We start from the raw sequence: 21,761 nt of genomic DNA on the forward strand, positions 1-21,761 counted from the left end.
AGCAGAAACACACACTTCACATACACAGAGACACACACATACACACGTTAGTAAAAACGCCATGCTAGCTTAGCCACTCGGCTAACTTGTGCTCGTGAGCTTTCAGATCCATCCCAGATCAACTGGGTCTCATAAACGCTTCAAACGCATCTCAGATATCTTACAGTCGGGCCACGCCCTGAATATCTTACAGTCGGGCCACGCCCTGAATCTAACCATCACACGCGAGGTAACAAAAATAAAATATGCTAACGTGGCGTCCGGCGACGTTTCTCAGGATTAGCCGCGTCTAAGGATTCACAAACATCCGTCAGCACATTTAAGGCAGCAGAGAAGCACCATGATGAGTCTGTAATGCAGTCCAGCACTGGCGCCTCCGGTGGAGACAAGAGGAACTGCGGGCGGTTCGGTGTCCGCCGCTATGTGTCACTATGAGAACCCACTAGCCCGCGTAGCAGAGGTTTCACAGTAGCGGGAACCACAGTAGTGCACCACATAAGCACCGCAGAGTCGACCACGCCCACCGTAACGAGACTCCGCCCTGTGTAAACAATGCTAATTAACTGCGATTAACATTGATATCGCTAACGGAGCAAGACTTCCGGTTTGTTCGTTCGTTAGTAAGCCAGTACTCGGAATAGTCGGCCTCCGTTAGGGCCCGTCGTTATCCAATCAGGATCGGCTCTCCCGACAGAGGGCGTGGTCTAAAGGGCCGACTCGAGGGAGGAGTTTAGGGCGTCGTCATGGTTACTGGCGCTGTCGCTGTCACAGCTCTGGGTGGCGCTGGAGTAGTTAGCAGCTTCCTGTAGCCTCATTAGCATGTTCATCTGTGGGAGGAGTCAGAAACATAAATAACGTAAACATTTTACTGCGAAGCTTCATAAACGCGCGGTTCAGTAAATAACGTCTTTTATTTTATTTAACATTAATAATAAACAACAACGACAACAAACAAAACTCAACACAAGTACAGCAATAATAAAACACCAACTCGTCCAGAGATAATAAAAATGAAAATAATAATAATCAATTAAAAATAATGAGGATTTAATTAAATTAACCTTTTATATTAATCACCTGTGTAACGCGTTTGTTTGTTTTATCTTTGTTTTTATGTTTGTTTTTATATTCGTTTGTTTGTTTTTATGTTCGTTTTATGTTTGTTTTTATGTTCGTTTGTTTTATATTCATTTTATGTTTCCATGTTTGTTTTCATGTTTAATATTTGTTTTTGTATGTTTTTATATTAATTTGTTTGTTTTTATGTTTGTTCTTATGTTTGTTTTTATGTTTGTTCGTTTTACGTTTGTTTGTATGTTTGTTTGTTTTATGTTTGTTTGTTTTATGTTTGTTTGTTTTTATGTTTGTTTTATGTTTGTTTGCTTTTGTTTATTTGTTTTATGTTTGTTTTTATGGTTGTTTGTTTTTATGTTTGTTCTTATGTTTGTTTTTATGTTTGTTTGTTTTATGTTTTTATTTTAATTCCACAACCCAATCCCAACTTTTCTGGAAAAGGTACAGGCATCAAATCAGGAATTATTAAACATTTGATAAAAAAAAAAAAGCAATTAACTTGATCAAGTAAAACATTTAATTTTATCTTTGTTCTGCTTTTTCTGTTTTTATTTGTATTTTTTTTTATTATTTACTGTCCGTTTCTGTACTTGCGAGGTCAGTGTAGATTATAACGTCCCACCATGCAGTGGCTCCCCTCAACCACCAGAGGGCGTTTCCATAATCATCCTCACAGCGGCTAGAACAGTTTTATTTATTTTTTTATTTGTTTATTTATTTGTTTATTTATTTGTTTATTTATTCATGTTTTGTTGTCCTAATGAGGCTGGTTGGCCCCAAAAGAGCCAAATACATGCTCTCTCACACACACACACACACACACACACACACACACCCACACACACACACACACACACACACAGAAAAAACACAAACACACAAACACACAAACACTTTTATATTTAGCAAGTAAAAACTGATCAAACAAAACCATATTTAACTAATACTGTATTTTCTTCCTTTTCTCCCAGTTTATCGTAACTAGTGACTTTATTATAATAATAATAATTATTATTATTATTATTGTTATTATTATTTTTATAATTGTATTATATTATTATTATTATTGTTATTTTTTTTAATTGTATTATTATTATTATTTATACACAAATATTTTTTTATATTTGTATTATTAATATTTATCATTTTTATTATTATTATTATTTTTTTTATTATTATTATTATTATTATTTATTTCAATTTTTTTAATTGTATTATTATTATTATTTATATACATATATTTTTTATATTTGTATTATTATTATTATTTATATACATATATTTTTTATAATTGTGTTATTATTATTATTTATATACATATATTATTTATATTTGTATTATTATTATTTATCATTTTTATTATTATTTTTATTATTATTATTATTTTATTATTATATATATAGATATATATATATATATATTTTTTTTTTTATTATTATTATTATTATTATTATTATTATTATTATTATTAGGGTTTTTTTAGGAAACTAAATTGTTTAAGAAAAACCCTCAAAGAAAAAAGTAATAACATTTACTTTTGCTTAGAAAATACTCAAAGTTTCACCAAACTAACACAAATATATTTAGATTTTTTTTGTAGAGTTTATGTTTTTTAGAAATATTAAATAAATGTGGTTTTATTTTAAATGTTTTACTTGCTAAATTTTTACACCATTACAGCAGTTCACAAACACAACGAAGAAAACAAACTAAACTAAACCAACAATCACCGTTATTACACCGATAACCACTGAACACAGAGAGACTCGTTACATCACGTATCAGAACCAACAGTTTTTGTTCTAGTGATGGAAATGCTGATTTGAGACTCGCCCTCACCCACTCAGCTCTGTGTATAAACTCAGGTAGAGACAGAGCTGCCGTGCTACCTTCACCACGTTTCACTCTTTATCATTAAAAGACGTGCTGATCTGAAGCTCTGTGGTGTTTATACTGTTGTTGGATGCTGTTAGCTGGTCAGTTATCGACAACATTCACATCCCCAATTAGTTTAATTATATTTGTATTATTTTTAATAAATCTTTCACATCATGTGGAGCAAAAACTGTTGATTGATGAAATACCAAAAGTTTGTGGACGTTCTGTCACGCAAAATCAAAACAATAGAGACACGTGGTCACTTCTGTAAACTACACACGAACATGGATCCACCTTCCACTGAGTACAACACACGGCTAAACACTAAAGGAGGACGTGGGACGTGAGTATGACTAAATGATGATGAACTGATCACAGGAGAAGATTTGATCACCTTATAATCTCTGAACGTCTGAGGAAAGACATGAGAAGATACGACAGGACGTCATCACTCCGTAACACGTAAACGCTCGACCAATCAGAATAACACCAGTAACACCAGTAAGTGTTGCTTATTAAACAAGCAGTGAAGGGGGGGGGGGGGGGGGGGGATACTTTTAACAACATGCTACATGTGTGTGATGCACTAATGGGTCGTGCTGAGGAAATGTGATCAGTGGGAGCCCAGTGGGTCGAGCTTTGGGTTATCAATCCGAAGACTGTGGGTTTGAATCCCAGTTCTGCCACACAACCACTGCTGGACCCCTGAGCAAACCATTAAACAATGTAAACATGTAAACAGAGTTATAGTGGTTATAATGGAATCCAGGAACTGGGAGACACTGGACATTTCGGAAGAACCATCAAGCAGACTCAAAACTCCTGAGGATCAGGAACCAAGTTGTTTCTGGCAGCCTGGGTTAGTGTGAGTACAGGACTGGGAACAGGCAAACCGGAAAAGGAATCTAGAAGACACTGGGAACTGGAAATGGGGGGAACTTTGGAAATTGAATGTAGGAAGCACTGGAAACTACAAATGGGAACTGGAAAAGGAATCATCTAGGAGATACTGGGAACTATTACCAGGTAAAGCTGGAAAGGGAATCTAGGAGAAACTGGGAACTTTGGCTGGGAACTCGAAAAGGAATCATCTAAGAGATACTGGGAACTTTAAATATGGGAAACTTTGAAAATAGGCATTTATTGAGACACTGGGAACTATAAATAGGGAGAACTGGAGAAGGAATCTAAGAGATAATGGGAAATATTACTGAGGAAACTTTGGAAAGAGGGATTTTTGAGACACTGGGAACTCTGAACAGGGGGAACTGGAGAGAGAATCTAGAAGACACTGGGAACTATTCAGATGTAAAACTGGAAAATGAATCTAAGGGTACTGGAAACTATTTGTAGCGGAAACATAAATAAAAAATTTTAAATATTTAAAAATCCAGGAGACACTGGGAACCATGAATGGGTAAAACAGGAAAAGCATTCCTACTGGGAACTATGAACAGTTAAGTTGGAAAGAGGAATCTAGGGGACACTGGGAACTTTGGAAAATAAATCACTGACATTTGAAAACTGGTGTTAATGAAAATTAGGAATATGACTTATAAAGATTATGGAACTTAGGGAAAAAGGTAAAAACACCCTCGTGGGAACTATGAATATGTAAAACTGGAAACGAAATCTTCTAGAAGACGCTGGGAACTATGAACAGGAACTGGAAAAGGAACACTTTGGACTTTGAGTGGGAAAACTTTGGAAAGAGGCATTTTTGAGACAGTAGGAACTATAAACAGTGGGAACTGGAAACGGAATAATCTAATCATGTAAGAGATACTGGGAACTTTGAATTAGGGAAACTTTGGAAAGAGGTATTTTTGAGACAGTGGGAACTGTGAACAGGGGGAAGTGGAGAAGGAATCTAGGAAACACTGGGAACTATGAACAGGTGTTCCCTCCCTTTTGAGAGGGAATCATCTATGAGATACTGTGACCTTTAAATAGGGGAAACTTTGTAAATAGGCATTTTTGAGACAGTGGGAACTCTGAACAGGGGGAACTGAAGAAGGAATTTAGGAGACACTGGGCTATACAAATAGGAGAAACTTTGGAAAAGGGAATCTACGAGAAACAGGGAACTAATAATGGGGGAAACATTGGAAAGAGGAATGTAGGGAACACTGGGAACTATGAATATGGGAAACTTTGGAATGAGGCATTTTTGAGACACTGGGAACTATGAATGGGTAAAACTGGAAAAGGAATCATCTATGAGACACGGAATGATTTACAAGTAAAGCTGGAAAAAGAAATCTAGAAGATACTGGGAAGTGGAAAGGGAAACTGGGAGACACTGAACTTTGAATAGGGGAAATTGGAAAGAGGAATCTAGGGGATACTTGGAATTTGGCATTTGAAAACTGGTGCTAATGAAAATTAGGAATAAAAAAAGTGAAGAATATGGAACTTAGCAAAAAAAAAGGTAGAAACACCCTGTTGGGAACTAAGAATAGGGGAAATGGGAAAAGGAACACTGGGGACTTTGAATGGGCAAACTTTGGAAAGAGGCATTTTTGAGACAGTGGGAACTATTCAGAGGTAAAACTGGAAAAGGAGACACTGGGAACCATTAATTGGGGAATCATTGACATTTGAAAACTGGTGCTAATGAAAATTAGGAATAAGAAAAGTGGAGAATTTGGAACTTAAGGAGGGACAGACGGTGAGAAAATCAGGGCACAGTGTAGACTGGTGGACGTTAGAGAACTACAGGTGAGTGAACTACACCAAAGGAAACTATAAAACCTTAAACACTGGAACATATGGGCACAGAGACGGAAGGAAATGAAGGTAAGACAGACGGAGTGATTCTGTACCAGTGGGTCTCCCTCGCTGTCGCTCTGCGCCGACTGTTTATGGGTCTGTTTGGACGACGCACCGTCCTTAAATGAGCTGAAGGCGTCGTAGCCCACGTCCTCCGGGCGCAGCGGGATCAGGGATTGGCTGTCTCGCTGCAGGGGGGTGGAGCTCCACGGGGAGCTGTCGATCACCCACTTGCATGGATCCTCCCACACGGCTCTCTTCCCGTAGAGCTACAGAAGGAGCACAGCATGTCAGACTACCTAACCTAGTCTTCTATACATCTTCTCTAATACTTGTTCATACAGATGTGAGTACCTGCAGTCCTTCTCTTACGGCCTCCAGGAGGTAGGGCACCAGCGAGAAGTTCCACAAGTCGGTGAACCAGATCAGAGAGCCTTCCACTTCCATCGGACATGAGAGGAACAACCGGGGACCTGAGAGACACCACATACGTAACTATACGTCCAGCAGGCGTGTGGTTGACCACCTCACCTCACTTCACTTCGCTTGTGTTTATGCTTTACCGATGGTGACGTCCGACGAGCTGTGAGCCTCCAGGAAGGTGTTGATGTGCTGCCACGTCTTAGGGATCCAGTCGATGATCTTGATGAGCTCGTTACTCCGAGTGTTTTTATCGATCTCCTTCTCGATCAGCTTCCTGCGCAGGAAACGACCCAAAAACCCTCGGACCGGCTCCGTGTGGTTGGCACATAACACCCACCTGTGCATGTAAGGAGGAATAATAAAGGTAGAACATTATGGTTTTGGACCAGTAATGAAGACAGAGTTACAGAAACACAACTGATGTAAATAATGGGATAAACTGCCTAAATCCAAACGTAGATCTCCTCTGCTCCTACTGCTACTGTGTGGGACCTAAAGCTGGGTTACAACATGATGAACCCATTGAGATTCAATAACCAGCCTTCATCTGCTTCAGCTACAAGTCTTTAAGGTGTGTTGCAATCGTGGAGTAAACTAAGTAGCTGCTCACCAAAGCAAAGAGAAGACAACACGTAGAAGATCACCAAGACCTTAAACATTCCTAGAGACACCATTGCGAGGTTCTCCAGGAGTTCCAAACTCATCACGCAACAGTAAACCTGCCTGAACATTGAAGACGAATCCACTCGTTCCTGCTGAAGACTTGGGCGACCTGATGATGGCTGGCAACCATAAGAAGATCACTAAACAACCAAGCGTTCCACAGCCGGACTCCAGGATGCAGGCCACTGACAGGTTGATTGGAACACACCAAAAGGAATTTGGACAGTTCTAGAAGCAAGTTCCATGAAGTGATGAATCAAAACTGGAACTGTTTGGCCACATGGATCGGCGACTTTTTTGGAGCAAGAAAGACAAGGCTTCTGACCATGGTCAAGCATGGAGGGTCAGTGATGATGTGGAGATGTTCCTGCTGTAGGAACTGGCAACCCTGAACTTCTGACTGGCATCATGGATTCACAGAAATACAAAGGCACCTTGAGAAGGAACGTTCTACCTTCTGCGCTGAAAAATTGAAGAAGAACTCACATGTTCCTGCTGACGACTTGGGCGACCTGATGATGGCTGGCAACCATAAGAAGATCAGTAAACAACCAAGCGTTCCACAGCTGGAATCCAAGACGCAGGCCACTTTTGACCAAGAAGCACATGAAGGGTTGAGTTCTGGGACACAGGGTGGCTTGTCTGGAGCAAGTAAGGCAAGTCCTCTGACCATGGGGTCAAGCATGGAGGGTCAGTGATGTCGAGATGTTCTTCTGCTGAAGAAATTGGCCAACCTGACCTTCTGGAATAACAGAAGTACCCAGGCATTTTGAGGAGGAACGTTTTACCTTGCTGATCATGATGCGAAAACACTTCCAACTCAACCAGAGCTCGGTTCAGGAACCAGTCCTGGAACCTCCTGGAGTGGATCTTCTCAGTGTCCAGATTTGGATCCTACAGAGAATCTTTGGTGGAGTTTAAAGAAGCAGCTGCAGCACCACAGCCATCAAACCTCAACGAGCTGGGAGCTTCTGCAGGAGAAGAACGGGTAAAGGTTCCACAAGAGAGGCATCAGAAGCTTGGTAGAACTTACTGAAGGACGTTCCTCCGGGTACTGAAGCTGGGGGTGGAACAAAAGTGCACATGGACGTTTGTCAAAAGAACCTGATGTTCCTCGTGTTCCTCTGATATGGATCCATAAAGCTTCTATTTCTGGGTACTGAGAGGGTGTGTGTGTGTGTGTGTGTGTGTGTGTGTGTGTATTTTGGGTAGTATTGGGGTTTGCAGTACCTGAAGTTATGGTGCAGTTCCAGATTTGGGGAGCAGGACACGCCCTGGTTCATCGTTCCGATCACATACGGACTGTAGATGAAACACAGGTACAAAATTATCTTCATTCATTATTAATTATAACACAAAGTGTTTTACTGCATATATATACTGTATATACGGGTGAAAGACGAATAGGGTTTTCCTAGTACCAAAAAAATAAAATGGTTAAATTGTATAATTTTTTCATTTAATATTGTGCACAAATGTGTCACCTATGTAAATATGTATTTTTTGATAGTTTTAGTGTTGACACACAACAAGGGCACAAAAATGTCATTCAGTCCAACGACTAATTTATGACAAAATACACACACAAGGAACAATCTTAGCCATTTCAAATCTATACGTTTAGTTTATCTCTTACAAAAGATTTAAAACCTCAGATGAAACTGTACTTACTCTGTTTAGAATTTTCTGTGCATTGTTTGTACTCTAATGCATCTTGGGATTTTGTTTATTTGTATACGAGATGTTTTTGCTACACATTCTATTCTATTTGAAACCCAATCAAACTGTTTTCTATGAAGCAGGTCTGGATTCTCTTGCATTCACATGAAAAAAATATATAATAATGACTTATTACAGTTATTTTAAGCAAATGTTTGTGTTGCACTGTATGATGATTTTATGCTGCACTGAATGACATAATCCAAATGATCCTGTTACATCAGAATATTCATGACTTCATTTGTTTTTAAGTTCTTTATTGATTAAAGTAGCAGCAGTAGAATGAAAATATGCCTCACCAGTGGCAAGTATGTGTTATAATATTACTACATCATGAGTTTGCATGTTCTCCCCGTGTCTGCGTGGGTTTACTCCGGGAGCTCTGGTTTCCTCCCACAGTCCAAAAACATGCCAGTGAGGTGAATTGGACACGCTAAATTGTCCATGACTGTGTTTGATGAAGCTAATGAACCTTGTGTGAAGATAAAGTAACGTTTCCTGTCATGAATGTAACCGAAAGTGTAAAACATGACGTTAAAATCCTAATAAACAAACAAACAAACTACATCATGAAAAAAGTAAGGCAATGAAAAACGTAAACTTTATTCTGAAATAAAACAAGAAACTTGCATAAAAGTGATGTAACATGAGATCATTTGAAGTCCTCAGTCATAGCATGAAAAAATGGTTGCTGTTAAAGCATTTCAATATATTTATAAAGCATTTTAATATTAAAACATAGCTAATGAAGCCATCATAACAACTTGTAAGGCACCAGAACAGTGTGGAAGTTTGGAATTTGTGTCATAACACGTGAAAAAGTTGCTGCAGTAAATCTAAATTCATTCAGCAGTGAAGACCGTTTAAAGTCACATTTTATCTTTTGTTGTTAACCTCGAGGTTCTTGCTGTACATGGCTTTGGTTCTGCGATTATGATTTTGACATCAGACTTAAGGTAGTCAATTTCATCAGGTGGATTTGGCCACACAAAGGAATTTCTGTTTCAATTTTGCTTTAAAAAATAATTTTAAAACATTATAAAGTCAGTATAACAAAGTCATTGTCAATTTAGTGCAACAGCGAAATTCTGTCGTACTGAATGACAAGCATTTTACTTTAGCACATTTTACAGTTATCCCAGTGGATAGCCAAAGCTAACATTGACCTTAGCTCAAATACATTTCTACACATATTCACATTTAAATGTTAATAACCTTGTTTGTTTACGAGATTAACCGTAATATTAGGTTTTCTGTGTTGTACTGAATGACACTCAGTTTTGTTCTTTAATGTACTGTGTCAGTAAAAAGACATTTTTATCAAATAATGTTAAAATGCATTGACCTCGTGTGTGTGCTGAAGGGTCCCCAGGAGTCTCTTGTTGTTATAATTGGTCACATGACTGCAGTAGCTTGATTGCATATTAAAATAAGGCTTTTTATTAACGTTGTACTGAATGACAACTGAAGATTGGGAAAATGGGGACTGAAAGTATCCTGAATATTATTAATATTAAAAAACACATCTGATTGAATATTATTTAATATGTCACACATGACATTTATACAATTATGCCAAAGCAGTAAATTTTAAGTTTTACTTAAGATTAATTCGTTTTTTCTTAATGTTTTATTACTTAAAGAGGTGGGGGGACCGTTGCACTGAATGACATTTTGGGGGTTTCAAGGGTTATTTTTTCAAAAATCATACATTTTCCGTAAAAATTACTTTAGCTTTCAGTAAAGATGTACAAATGGAGTAGATTGAAGGTAAATCCACTTCTATTAATATAATTGTATATTATTTATCAAGTGGGGACACTAAAAAGTTACGTCTCGTCTTTGACCCGTATATATATATATTTATAGTGTGTGTGTGTGTGTGTGTATGCTGTATGTGTTGTGTGTGTGGATGTGTGTGTAGATAAATGTGTGTACATGTGTAGGTGTGTGTGTGTTTATGTAGATGTGTGCGCAGGTATGTGTGTGTATGTGTAGGTGTGTGTAAATTTTCATGTGTGTGTGTGTGTATGTATATGACTGTGTTAATGTAGATGTTTGTGCAATTGGTTGTGTGTGTGTATACAAGGTGTATGTAGTTGTGTGTGTAGATGTGTGCGCATGATGTGGTTAAATGTGTGTGTGTGTGTGTATGTGTGTGTAGATGTGTGTACACAAGTTTGTAGATGTTCGTGTGTGTGTGTGTGTGTGAACACGTGTGTGTAGAGATTTGTGTGTATGTATGTGTGCAGGTGAGTGTGTTTATGTACGTGTGGGTGTAGGTGAGTGTGTATGTGTGTGTGTGTGTGTGTGTGTGTGTGTGTGTGTGCTTTTACCATTTATGGTATTTGCAGTTGAGGAACCCGTTGAAGATATCGCTCAGGTTGGCGATGTGGTGCAGATTATCGATCAGAACCACCAGGGGGAGCTGTCGCTCCTGCTCAGCCTCATCACAGTTACAGCGTTCAGCAAGAGCCGAGAGGTACTGACACAGATCCTACACACACACACACACACACACACACACACACACACACACAGTGTGAATAATCTACACGAGCCTTAACACACACACACACTGTAGATGAGCAGCGAGGACGTTTCCCATCATGCACCTTGCTGGATTTCTGGTCCACGTGGAAGCAGGCGAGGTTGTACTCGTTCACCTCCCTGCCGCTCTTGTTGATGATAAAATGCGCCAGTCTGTTGGCCAGGTAAGATTTCCCGGTTCCGCTCGGCCCGGACAGGATGATCCTGCGGTGCTCCTTCAGCAGGTTGAGGTATCTCTGAATAATGGGTTTAGGGATCAGGGTGTCGAACACCAGCTCGTCTATACTGTTCTCCCTCACACCTGCAGATTCAAATAAAAGAGAGAAATGTAAACAGGTTTAAAGCACCAGCGCACCAGTATTATTCTGTACTAATGTACAGGGTTAGGATTAGTAATAGGGTTCAGATCAGGGTTATGATTTGGATAAGGGTTGAAGTTCAGGTTGGTATTGGGGTTAGGACTAGGACTGGGAGGATTAAAAGTAAGATTACAGCTTGTTATGACTAGGATTGAGGTTGATATTAGGATTAAGATTAGGTTATTAGATTAGAATTAGGTTACAATTTGGGGAGAGGTTCAGGTAAGGGTTAGGATTAGGATTAAGGTCAAGGTTGAGATTAGAGTTAAGATTTGGATTCAGGGATTAATATTTGGGTTAGGGTTAGGATTAAAGTTAATATTATGATTAAGGGTCAGGGTTAACGATAGGGTTGAGGTTTAGCTGATATTGGGGTTAGGATAAGGATTAGGCTTAAGGATTAGGGTTAAGATTAGGATTAGAAATAATGCTAGAATCAAGGACGATAAAGGGATTGGGATTAAATTATTAGGTTAGGATTAGGGTTATGGTTTGGGTAGATATTAGGGTAGGATCACGATTGAAATCAGAGTTATGATTTGGATTCAGGATAATATTGTGGTTAGAATTAACATAAGGATTAGGATTAAGAGCAAGGTTACAGTTACAGATTAGGTTTAAGGTTGATATAAGGATTAGGATTAGAGTTAAGATTATGGTTAAAATAGGACTAGGACTAAGAGTAATCTTATGGCTTGTTACGACTAGGATCAAGGTCGATATAAGGATTGGGATTAGATTATTAGGTTAGGATTAGGCTTATGGTTTAGGTAGACATAAAGGTAAGAGTTATGGTAGATATTAGGGTTAGATATAAAGCTAGGACCAGGATTGAAAACAAGGTTAGAGTTACAGATTGGGTTTAAGGTTGATATAAGGATCATAACTCTAAAATAAGGTTAGGATTACAATTAGGATTAAGGTTGAGATCAGACTTAGTAATAGGGTTAAGACCAGGGTTATGATTTGGGGTTAGGATTAGGATTAAGATTAGGGTTAGAAATAGGGCTAGGTCTAGAATTGAGAGAAAGGTTAGTGTTAGGGCTAGGTTTAAGGTTAATATAAGGATTAGAATTAAGGAAGTTAAGGTAAGGTTTAGGGTAGATATCAGGGTTACGATTAGGGTTAGAAATAGGACTAGAATTGAGAGTAAGGTAGGCGTTAGGGCTAGGTTTAAGGTTGTTATAAGAATTAGGATTAAGGACGTTAAGGTAAGGTTTAGGCTAGATATAGACTAAGATAAAATTAAGGCTAGAATTAGGGTTGACATTGGGGTTCATACAGGTTATAAACTAAAAATATACGTCCTATTGTTATTGTTGTTTTAAAGACTTTAATTACCCTAAATAACGTGTGTAATGAAGAGGAGGTTTATTACCTTTCAGTCTGATGTTGATGAGGTTGTTTTCCCCCACCAGGTACCCACAGGGTAACAGCTCGGGGATCTCCGAAGCGTGAGAGCGTTCCACTTCCCCCATCCGGTAACTCACTATACTGTCCGAATTCAGCCCCAGACTCGTTAACGGGTCCACACGAAATACGTACTCCTACATCCACCCAAACAAGATACAGAGCACAGACACGGTTATATAGATACCTGTTATATAGAACCCGACAGGAAACCATAAAGATATGAAGCTGGGAACCTTCTGCAACCTTCTGTAGATCTCCAGGATCAACATCAGGCAAGGATATAAACAATATCTAAGGCTTTGAATGTTCCAGGACCACAGTCATCAATAAATACGTTTGAACCTTTCAAAGGTTGGGCAAATTGGGCAACCTTGGCCAGGGAGGTAATAAAGAACCCAACGGTCAATAAAAAGAGCTCTGTGCAGAGATGGAAGAACCTCTCTGCAGCAAATGACACTAACATCCATGAAGAAAAGCTCATGTAGAGTGCATACCAACCCAGATTTGGGCGACAGTTACCAAACACCTTCCCAAAACTACACTGGAGTGGCTCTCAAAATGTCCCCAAGTGGTCCAACTCAAGTCCAGATTGAAAACCCCATCCAACAGTCATGGAGAGACCTGAACATGACAGTTTACAGAGCTTTAGATGATCTGCCACATAAATAATGGGATAAACTGCCTAAATCCAGGTGTGCAAAGCTTCTAGAGACGTCTACAAGAAGGTAACTCCTGCCAGTGGGGCTGAATAAAGGGTCTGAACACTAAATCCACCGTGTGTTTTGAAGAGGCGCTGAGTGCACTAACCTTGAACAGGCGTCGGATTACGCCATCCAAAACGTCCCATTTGGTTTTCCCGCTCACGCCAATAGAACCGATCAGGTAATCCTGACTCTGCAACACCTGCAAGTTCAAGACATGTAAGAATTATTCCATCATACATCCTGCAAATATGGAACATGACGAGTTACAAAAACTCCATCATCACGGCTGAAGTTACTCTAGTGGTTAAATTACAATGAGTGATTGAGGTCAGGCCAGAGATGTTGAAGGCCCTGGACACCATTAAGGTTCTGTGGTTAACAAGCGTCTTTAATGTCAGATGGAAGTCAGGAGTGTTCCTTATCAGCTGGAACTGAAGTGGAGACAGTGTGGTCCAATTACAGGGGATAGTCTCTCAGGAAAACCCTATGCCAAGGCGCTCCAGATCAGGCACTGTCTGATAGTTGAAAGTAGGATTCAGGAGGACCAGGTTGTGGAATTGTAGACCAGCTCTTTTCGCTTGGACAGCTTTGTGGAGGGTCATGGGTGCCTAAGTGGTCCAACTCAAGTCCAGATTAAAACCCCCATCAAACAGCCGTAGAGAGACCTGAGCTAAAGATGATCTGCCACATGAAGAATGGGATAAACTGCCTAAATCCAGCTGTGCAGAACTTCTAGAGATGTCTGCAAGAAGGAATACGCTAATCCAGTTCTATGTGTATTTGGAAAAGGTGTATGATGGTCTTGAGTGCTTGACTTGAGGGCAGGAACCTAGTCTAGTCATCTTCAGCTCAAGCACTCAAGACCACCATGACCTACATCAGACACTGTCCAATAGTTGAAAGTAGGATTCAGGAGGAACAATGAGGGTTCTGACCAGGTTGTGGAACTGTAGACCAAATCAAGTCCAGATTAACAACCCCATCAAACGGACGTGGAGAGACCTGAACATGACAGTCCAGTCGCTTTCAGCTCAAGCACTCAAGACCACCATGATCTTGCAGTGAGGGACACTAGAGGAATTTGGAGTACTATCACTACCTTTGAAATCCAGTGTCTCTATGGAAGTAAGAAGAGTTGTCCAGATACTTGGGCTTAAATCAAAGTAGTTCAATCGTGGGTCATGGGTGTCCAGCAAGTGTGTGTCCTGTTTTCTCTCCTGTTTGAGGTACTCATGGACTAGATGTCAAGCAGCTGGGTCTGGGTCTGGAACGGGGTTCACTACGGAGAGCTGGAGGTGACATGTCTGCTTTCAGCATCAACAGAGGTGGACCTTCGAGATGCACTTCAAGACAGTCGCATGGTCCTCTGCCAGGAAAGACTGGGATGCTTTCTTCATGTGAGGGAAAGAAACCTAGGAAGTGCCCCAGGAAGTTCAAGTACCCTAGGATCTTCTTCACGAGTGATGAGATTCAGCTGCTGAAGTAGTTTGTGTCCATCTGTGTTGCCATTTTTGGCCAGCAGAGGGCGCACAGAGGTTCAGATGATTGATGTGTCACTAATTCGCTCCAGGTGGGAGTGTATCTATATATCACGGTTTATCCTTCTCAGACTTGCCAGCTCCTGAAATCGAGATACCGGGCTGCTCGGTCTGGTCCGATTTTCCGCTGGTGCGCAATGACACCTGGGAACCCACCCGCCCTGGGAGGGCAGCCGCCCCAGAGGTGGCGTGACGTCCAGTTTCCGAAGCGGACCCACCCGTAAACTTACATTATGCACAGAAAAGCAGAAGGAAAAAATGGAAGTGTCTTCGTTTACCTTGGTCCTGTTGGAGCCTTTACCGACGGTGACCACGATCCGTACACTCCGCCCCTCTTTACGCAAGTTCCCCTCGTAGCCGTCGTCCAGAAGCAGGTCTGTGTACAATATCAGGAAAAAAGTCAATCAACTTGATTGGTGGTGTAAAGTAGTACCTTCAACACCATCTCCGTCACACCCTCCTCAGCTTCTCTAGCTATTTTAAGTGAGCTAGCTTAGCTTCCTGCCCCACCCATACAACCTGCTCTGGTGCGTTCGGTCCCTGGTCAAGAACGGTTACAAACGCTCAGGTGGTGCAGCGGTAAAACCACACGCTGGAACCAGAGCTGGGATCTGGAATACATCGTATCGAATCTCAGCTCTGCCTGCCGGCTAAGGCTGAGTGGCCACGTGAACAACGATTGGCCTGTTGTTCAGATATGGGCGGGCCTAAGCCGGATATGACTGGTGCAATTATGACCTCTGCTGGCTGATTGATGAGAAAAAGAGTGCTCTCAGGGTGTGTCTCTCCGTACACAACGCTGAGCTGCACTGCACTCGTCAAAGTGTAGGTGATAAGATGCATACGGCTGCTGCCCACGTGTCGGAGGGGACGTGGGTTAGCTTCGTTCTCCTCAATCAGAGCGGGGATCGGCATTGGTGGAGAGGAAGCATGGCGCAATCGGGCAATTGGCCGTGCTAAAACAGAACGAATCAGCGCAAAATACCCTGGCCCACTACCTCTGAGATCTGAGGATCATGGGTTCGAATCTCAGCAGTGCTATAGGGGAGAAGGAGGGTGGGGTGGCACAGCCTGGTCATTGGGAAGAGCACTTGTCAGTGCGCTCTTGGTGCTGCAGCTGGGATAAAGAGACAACCACTAAGTGTATCCTCCAATGAGTGCAGGGTCAGCCATCGTACGGCGCCCCTGGAGCCGAGAGGGTCAAGGGCCTCGCTCAAGGACCCAACAGAGGCTGTATAGCAAAGCCTAGATTTGAACAAACAATCTTCCGATTGATGGCCCAAAGCTCTGCCCACTAAGACTGATAGGGTACCGTGCAACTAAAAATCACCATAAACGGCCCCTGGCACAAGTATGTGGACAATAAATTAAACTAATAATATAAAATAATGGACTAGTAATCAGAAGGTTGCAGGTTTAATCCCTGCTCAGCAAGTTGCCACTGTCGGGCACATGAGAGGTAACTGTAGGTATGCTTCCAACTTCCTGACAGCTTAAAGAAGGACCTTTAAAGCAAGTTCTGGTGGAAATCCTTCAGTCCAATGAGAGCCATCAAATATGAGGCGATTCGTCAAGACTAGGTGCACCCTATGGTGCAAAGTCACTTTTCTGATGTTCAAGTCAAGTCAAGTCAACTTTATTTATATAGCGCTTTTTACAATAGACATTGTCTCAAAGCAACTTTACAAAATCCAGGACCAACAGATACAAAAACCCCTGTTGAGCAAGCCGAGGGCGACTGTGGCAAGGAAAAACTCCCTGAAAATTACAGGAAGAAACCTTGAGAGGAACCAGACTCAGCAGGGCCCATCCTTCTTGGGTGGTCTGGAGGATACTTTAAATAAATACAGTTCCCATATTCCAGGAAGATGATACTGTCATAAACAGCTACTTCAGAGAGACTTGATAACACCAAACACCAAGATAACTCTGGAATCATGTCATTGAAGACTTAGAAGAATATCTGCAAACACTTTATCCCTGGAGAACTTGAGATCTCACCACACAACCTGTGCAAGAGCGCTTGGGGTCCTCAAACACATTTGGGATCAATTGGAACACTGACTATAAGACAGACCTTCTTTTCAGTCCAAACTCTTGCGCCAGGGTTACCAACAGAGGGAAGCTGAGCTGGTGTCGCACCAAAGGGGGGAGATTTCATATTAATGCCCTGGTCCACGAGCCTGATCTTACCTGACATGATGGTCTCGGTGATGTTGAGGTTGTTGAGGGACAGCCCCAGCGACTGGCGCGAGGACGTGGAGGAGGTGCTCGAGGTCTCCGAGGGGGGTCGAGCCGCTTTGGAGGGCACCGATGAGGGCGTGGAGTTTCCGCTGGACTTCAGTCGATCGTTCTCCGCCTTCAGCACCTCGATCTCGTTCTGATGAAGGTAACATATGACAAGATTAAAACATCTCGATATGTGCACATGGCCAAAAGTATGTGGACACCTGACCGTACGCCTAATGGATAATAGTCAAAAACACCTTCCTTCTTTTCAGCTATACTGGTTGGCAACTGACATTCCAATTCATCCCAAAGGTGTTCATCAGAGTTCTGTGCAGAGCCCTGAAGTTCCTCAACACCAAACCCATCAAACCAGGTCTACATACTTTGGGTGTATAGTGTACATGAGACCCTTCCCTTCTGTCCATCTATCTATCAATCCATAGGCATCCTGAGAAGTGGAACAGTGGGTGCTCACTGATGGGTGGAAGCTCACTGATGGGAACCAACGCCAGTTTAGAGTGACCGTTGGGTTCTTTCTTACCAATCTAAGAAAGAACGGAAGTTCTTCTCCGCATACACAGTTTGGTTGCGGTCACCTCTAGGAAGGTTCAAGGTTGTGCCAGGCTGCTTCCATTACAGAATGATTGAGGACCCCCACAAACCTCAGATACTGAGGATACTGATATTTAACCCCCACCCACCTCCACCCATGTGGTCTTAATGGCTCAAATGACGGAAGGGTGGATCTCTGACTCTCAGGACCACCTAAAACCTAAAGAGGGAGTCTGGATGCCTTCCACACACGATGTCCAATCAATTCTGATTGCTCTTGGTGACTCCAGTGAGGACCATCAAAGCAAACAGGATGAAGCAGGATGTGTGCTGTGGTACCTGCATGCGGTTCATGGCCTCTCTGATCTGGTCGAGATGATGAGCTGAACTCAGAGCCTCCAGTCTGATGTCGGTCAGCTTCAGTTCCTTCTCCCTCAGCTCGTTCTTCAGCTGGAGGACGATCTCCGCTTCAGCTTCAGTACACTCACACAACCTGCACAAACACACACACACACACAGGTTTGTGAGCTTTGTGTTCAAGGGTCACCAGCCCACCAGTCCTGAGATCTGGAGCTCTCAGGTTCGAATCTCAAAATCGCAAAGAATTTACTGTCTACAGTCATAACATTATTGAAAGATTCAAGGCTGGAAGTCAATAGGTAATGCCCGTGACCTTCCATCCCTGGAAAACGCTTCGGAGAACCCTGGTCAGTACACACAGTCCATCACTGCAATCACAAACACAAGATTCCAAATATCAACGACGTCCAGGAGCGCCGCCGACTCCTTCGGGCTCAGACCCACGTAATTCCAGCATGCTTGTTTAGTTCACGCCAAACCGCACTCCCGTTACCCATCATGCACCAGTCTCTTTTACCGGGATCTGTGTCTGTAGACGACGTGGCCGTTCGGTCGTTTCCTGCGCACCCACAGTGGGGAGGATTTACTGTCACGTACACACACAGGGGGTGGAAATACAGAGGCGTGAGGTGGATGGAAGGGTGGGAGGAGTGTGAGTGTGCTGGTGCGTGACCGTACTCACTCGGTGGTGGACGAGGACGTGTGTAAGGAGTGGGTGCTCCCCTCCGTACAGGCGTGTTGGAGTTTAGGAGACGAGGGGACGGACGAGTCCATCATTTCCTCCAGCTCATCGTGGGACGACTGGAGCTTCGAGCCTTTCTTCTTCCCCCCGAACGCCTGCTTAAAGGAACTCCGCAACTACCGGCACACAAACAACACTTATTTATACTGACGGTTCTGAGGAACTCGGGAACACGGGAACACAGGAACATGGGAACATAGGAACGGCATACATGGGAACATGAGAACTTGGGGACCACGGGAACATGAGAACACGGGAACGTGAGAACACGGAAACATGGGAACACGGGAACATGAGAACACGGGAACATGAGAACACGGGAACATGGGAACACAGGAACACGGGAACATGAGAACTCGGGAACATGAGAACACAGGAACATGGGAACATGAGAACATAGAAACACAGAAATATGGGAACATGAGAACATGGGAACACAGAAACATGGGAACATGAGAACACAGGAACATAGGAACATGGGAACGGCGTACATGGGAACATGATAACACGGGAACATGAGAACATGAGAACACAGGAACATGGGAACATGGGAACGGCGTACATGGGAACATAAGAACACGGGGAACATGGGAACCCAGGAACATGAGAACACGGGAACATGGGAACATGAGAACACAGGAACATGGGAACGGCGTACATGGGAACATGAGAACTTGGGGACCACGGGAACATGAGAACACAGGAACACGGGAACATGAGAACACGGGAACATGGGAACACAGGAACATGAGAACACGGGAACATGAGAACACAGGAACACGGGAACATGAGAACACGGGAACATGAGAACACGGGAACATGAGAACACAGGAACATGGGAACATGAGAACATGGGAACACAGAAATATGGGAACATGAGAACACAGGAACATGGGAACATGAGAACATGGGAACACAGAAATATGGGAACATGAGAACATGGGAACACAGAAACATGGGAACATGAGAACACAGGAACATGGAAACATGAGAACATGGGAACACAGAAATATGGGAACATGAGAACATGGGAACACAGGAACATGAGAACACGGGAACATGAGAACACAGGAACACGGGAACATGAGAACACGGGAACATGAGAACACAGGAACATGGGAACATGAGAACACAGAAATATGGGAACATGAGAACACAGGAACATGGGAACATGAGAACATGGGAACATGGGAACACAGAAATATGGGAACATGAGAACATGGGAACACAGAAACATGGGAACATGAGAACACAGGAACATAGGAACATGGGAACGGCGTACATGGGAACATGAGAACACGGAAACATGGGAACATGAGAACACGGGAACATGAGAACACAGGAACAGGGGAACGGCGTACATGGGAAAATGAGAACTTGGGGACACGGGAACACAGGAACATGAGAACACGGGAACATGGGAACACAGGAACATGAGAACACGGGAACACAGGAACATGGGAACACGGGAACATGGGAACATGAGAACATGGGAACACAGAAACATGGGAACATGAGAACACGGGAACATGGGAACATGAGAACACGGGAACATGGGAACATGACATGGGAACGGCGTACATGGGAACACGGGAACATGGGGAACATGGGAACATGGGAACATGAGAACACAGGAACATGGGAACATGGGGAACACGGGAACACGGGGACATGAGAACACAGGAACATGGGAACATGGGGAACATGGGAACACGAGGAAGCTTGAAAAATCAGCACATTTTAGATTAAGTGGAGCGAGTGGACTGTGGAGTCTGGGAGTTCATCTGTGGAATAAGGGAGGGAGTGGACTGTGGAATGTGGGGGTGAGTAAATTTTAAAATTTAGGAGTGAGTGGACTGTGGGAGTGAGTGGACTCTGGAATCTGAGGTTGAGTGGAGTGAGTGGACTGTGGGAGTGAGTGGACTCTGGAATCTGAGGGTGAGTGGAGTGAGTGGACTGTGGGAGTGAGTGGACTGTTATCCAGTTAGTTCAAAATGCAGCAGCTCGAGTGCTAACTAGAACTAAAAAATTTGACCATATTACTCCTGTTCTATCATCTCTACACTGGCTGCCAGTTAAATTTCGCATTGATTACAAAATACTTTTACTAACTTATAAAGCGCTACATGGTCTGGCTCCACAGTATCTGAGTGAACTTATTAATCACTACAACCCAGCGCGTCCACTTCGTTCACAAGATGCAGGGTTACTTATAGTTCCTAAAATTAAAAAGATCACGGCTGGTGGAAGAGCGTTTTCCTACAAAGCTCCACAACTCTGGAATAATCTTCCTGCCTCTATTCGGGATTCGGACACAGTCTCAATGTTTAAGTCTAGACTGAAAACATATTTATTTTCTCAGGCTTTTGATTAGTATAGACAAAGGCGCAGAGCTTGGGGGTTCTTGGTCATAGAAACTTGTGGTGATCAGGGATGTTGGGTTGCTGTCGTTCTGCCTCTCTTGTCCGATCACTCAGGTTTGGTGACGGTGGGGAGATGGGCGCTGATGTCCTGTGAAAGCCTTCATGACCTTGTTACCTGCTTGCTCTCCCTTTTAGTTATGCTGTAATAATTAGGGCTGCCGGAGTCTAAAACTCTCTGTAAAACTGTTTGTCAACTAGCATTGTACATTATTAACTACATTCTCTGTTGTTTTACCCCGAGGGCATTCTGATGGAAACCTGTTTACCCGCCGAGGTTAAGGATTGAAGTCGAGACTGTCGGGACAACGATGCTGCTCCTGTCAGATGTGACTGGTCTGGAGTAATTGCAACGACAAGAAATC

At 42.5% G+C, this 21,761-nt stretch overlaps 1 protein-coding gene across 4 annotated transcripts in view; it reads right to left on the bottom strand.

Annotated features, from left to right (window-relative positions):
- Window positions 1-314: 314 nt before the first annotated feature.
- Window positions 315-21,761, bottom strand: part of nav3 (neuron navigator 3) — a 123,398-nt gene continuing 101,951 nt past the window's right edge. For 3 of the 4 annotated variants that reach the window (XM_062997177.1, XM_062997185.1, XM_062997169.1), the window contains 13 exons: window positions 18,917-19,092; window positions 18,214-18,367; window positions 17,287-17,473; window positions 15,372-15,469; window positions 13,659-13,754; window positions 12,817-12,985; window positions 11,145-11,380; window positions 10,866-11,026; window positions 8,041-8,112; window positions 6,288-6,484; window positions 6,079-6,197; window positions 5,778-5,993; window positions 315-827 (listed from right to left, as the gene is read on the bottom strand). In XM_062997177.1, coding sequence (XP_062853247.1) covers window positions 705-827; window positions 5,778-5,993; window positions 6,079-6,197; window positions 6,288-6,484; window positions 8,041-8,112; window positions 10,866-11,026; window positions 11,145-11,380; window positions 12,817-12,985; window positions 13,659-13,754; window positions 15,372-15,469; window positions 17,287-17,473; window positions 18,214-18,367; window positions 18,917-19,092 — 2,004 coding nt within the window. In that variant the 3' untranslated portion in view covers window positions 315-704. Of the gene's footprint in view, window positions 828-5,777; window positions 5,994-6,078; window positions 6,198-6,287; window positions 6,485-8,040; window positions 8,113-10,865; window positions 11,027-11,144; window positions 11,381-12,816; window positions 12,986-13,658; window positions 13,755-15,371; window positions 15,470-17,286; window positions 17,474-18,213; window positions 18,368-18,751; window positions 18,838-18,915; window positions 19,093-21,761 lie in introns of all 4 variants that reach the window. The other variant, XM_062997194.1, reaches the window with a different exon arrangement.

Source organism: Trichomycterus rosablanca, chromosome 1, assembly GCF_030014385.1.
Source record: "Trichomycterus rosablanca isolate fTriRos1 chromosome 1, fTriRos1.hap1, whole genome shotgun sequence".
Classification (NCBI taxonomy): Eukaryota; Metazoa; Chordata; class Actinopteri; order Siluriformes; family Trichomycteridae; genus Trichomycterus; species Trichomycterus rosablanca.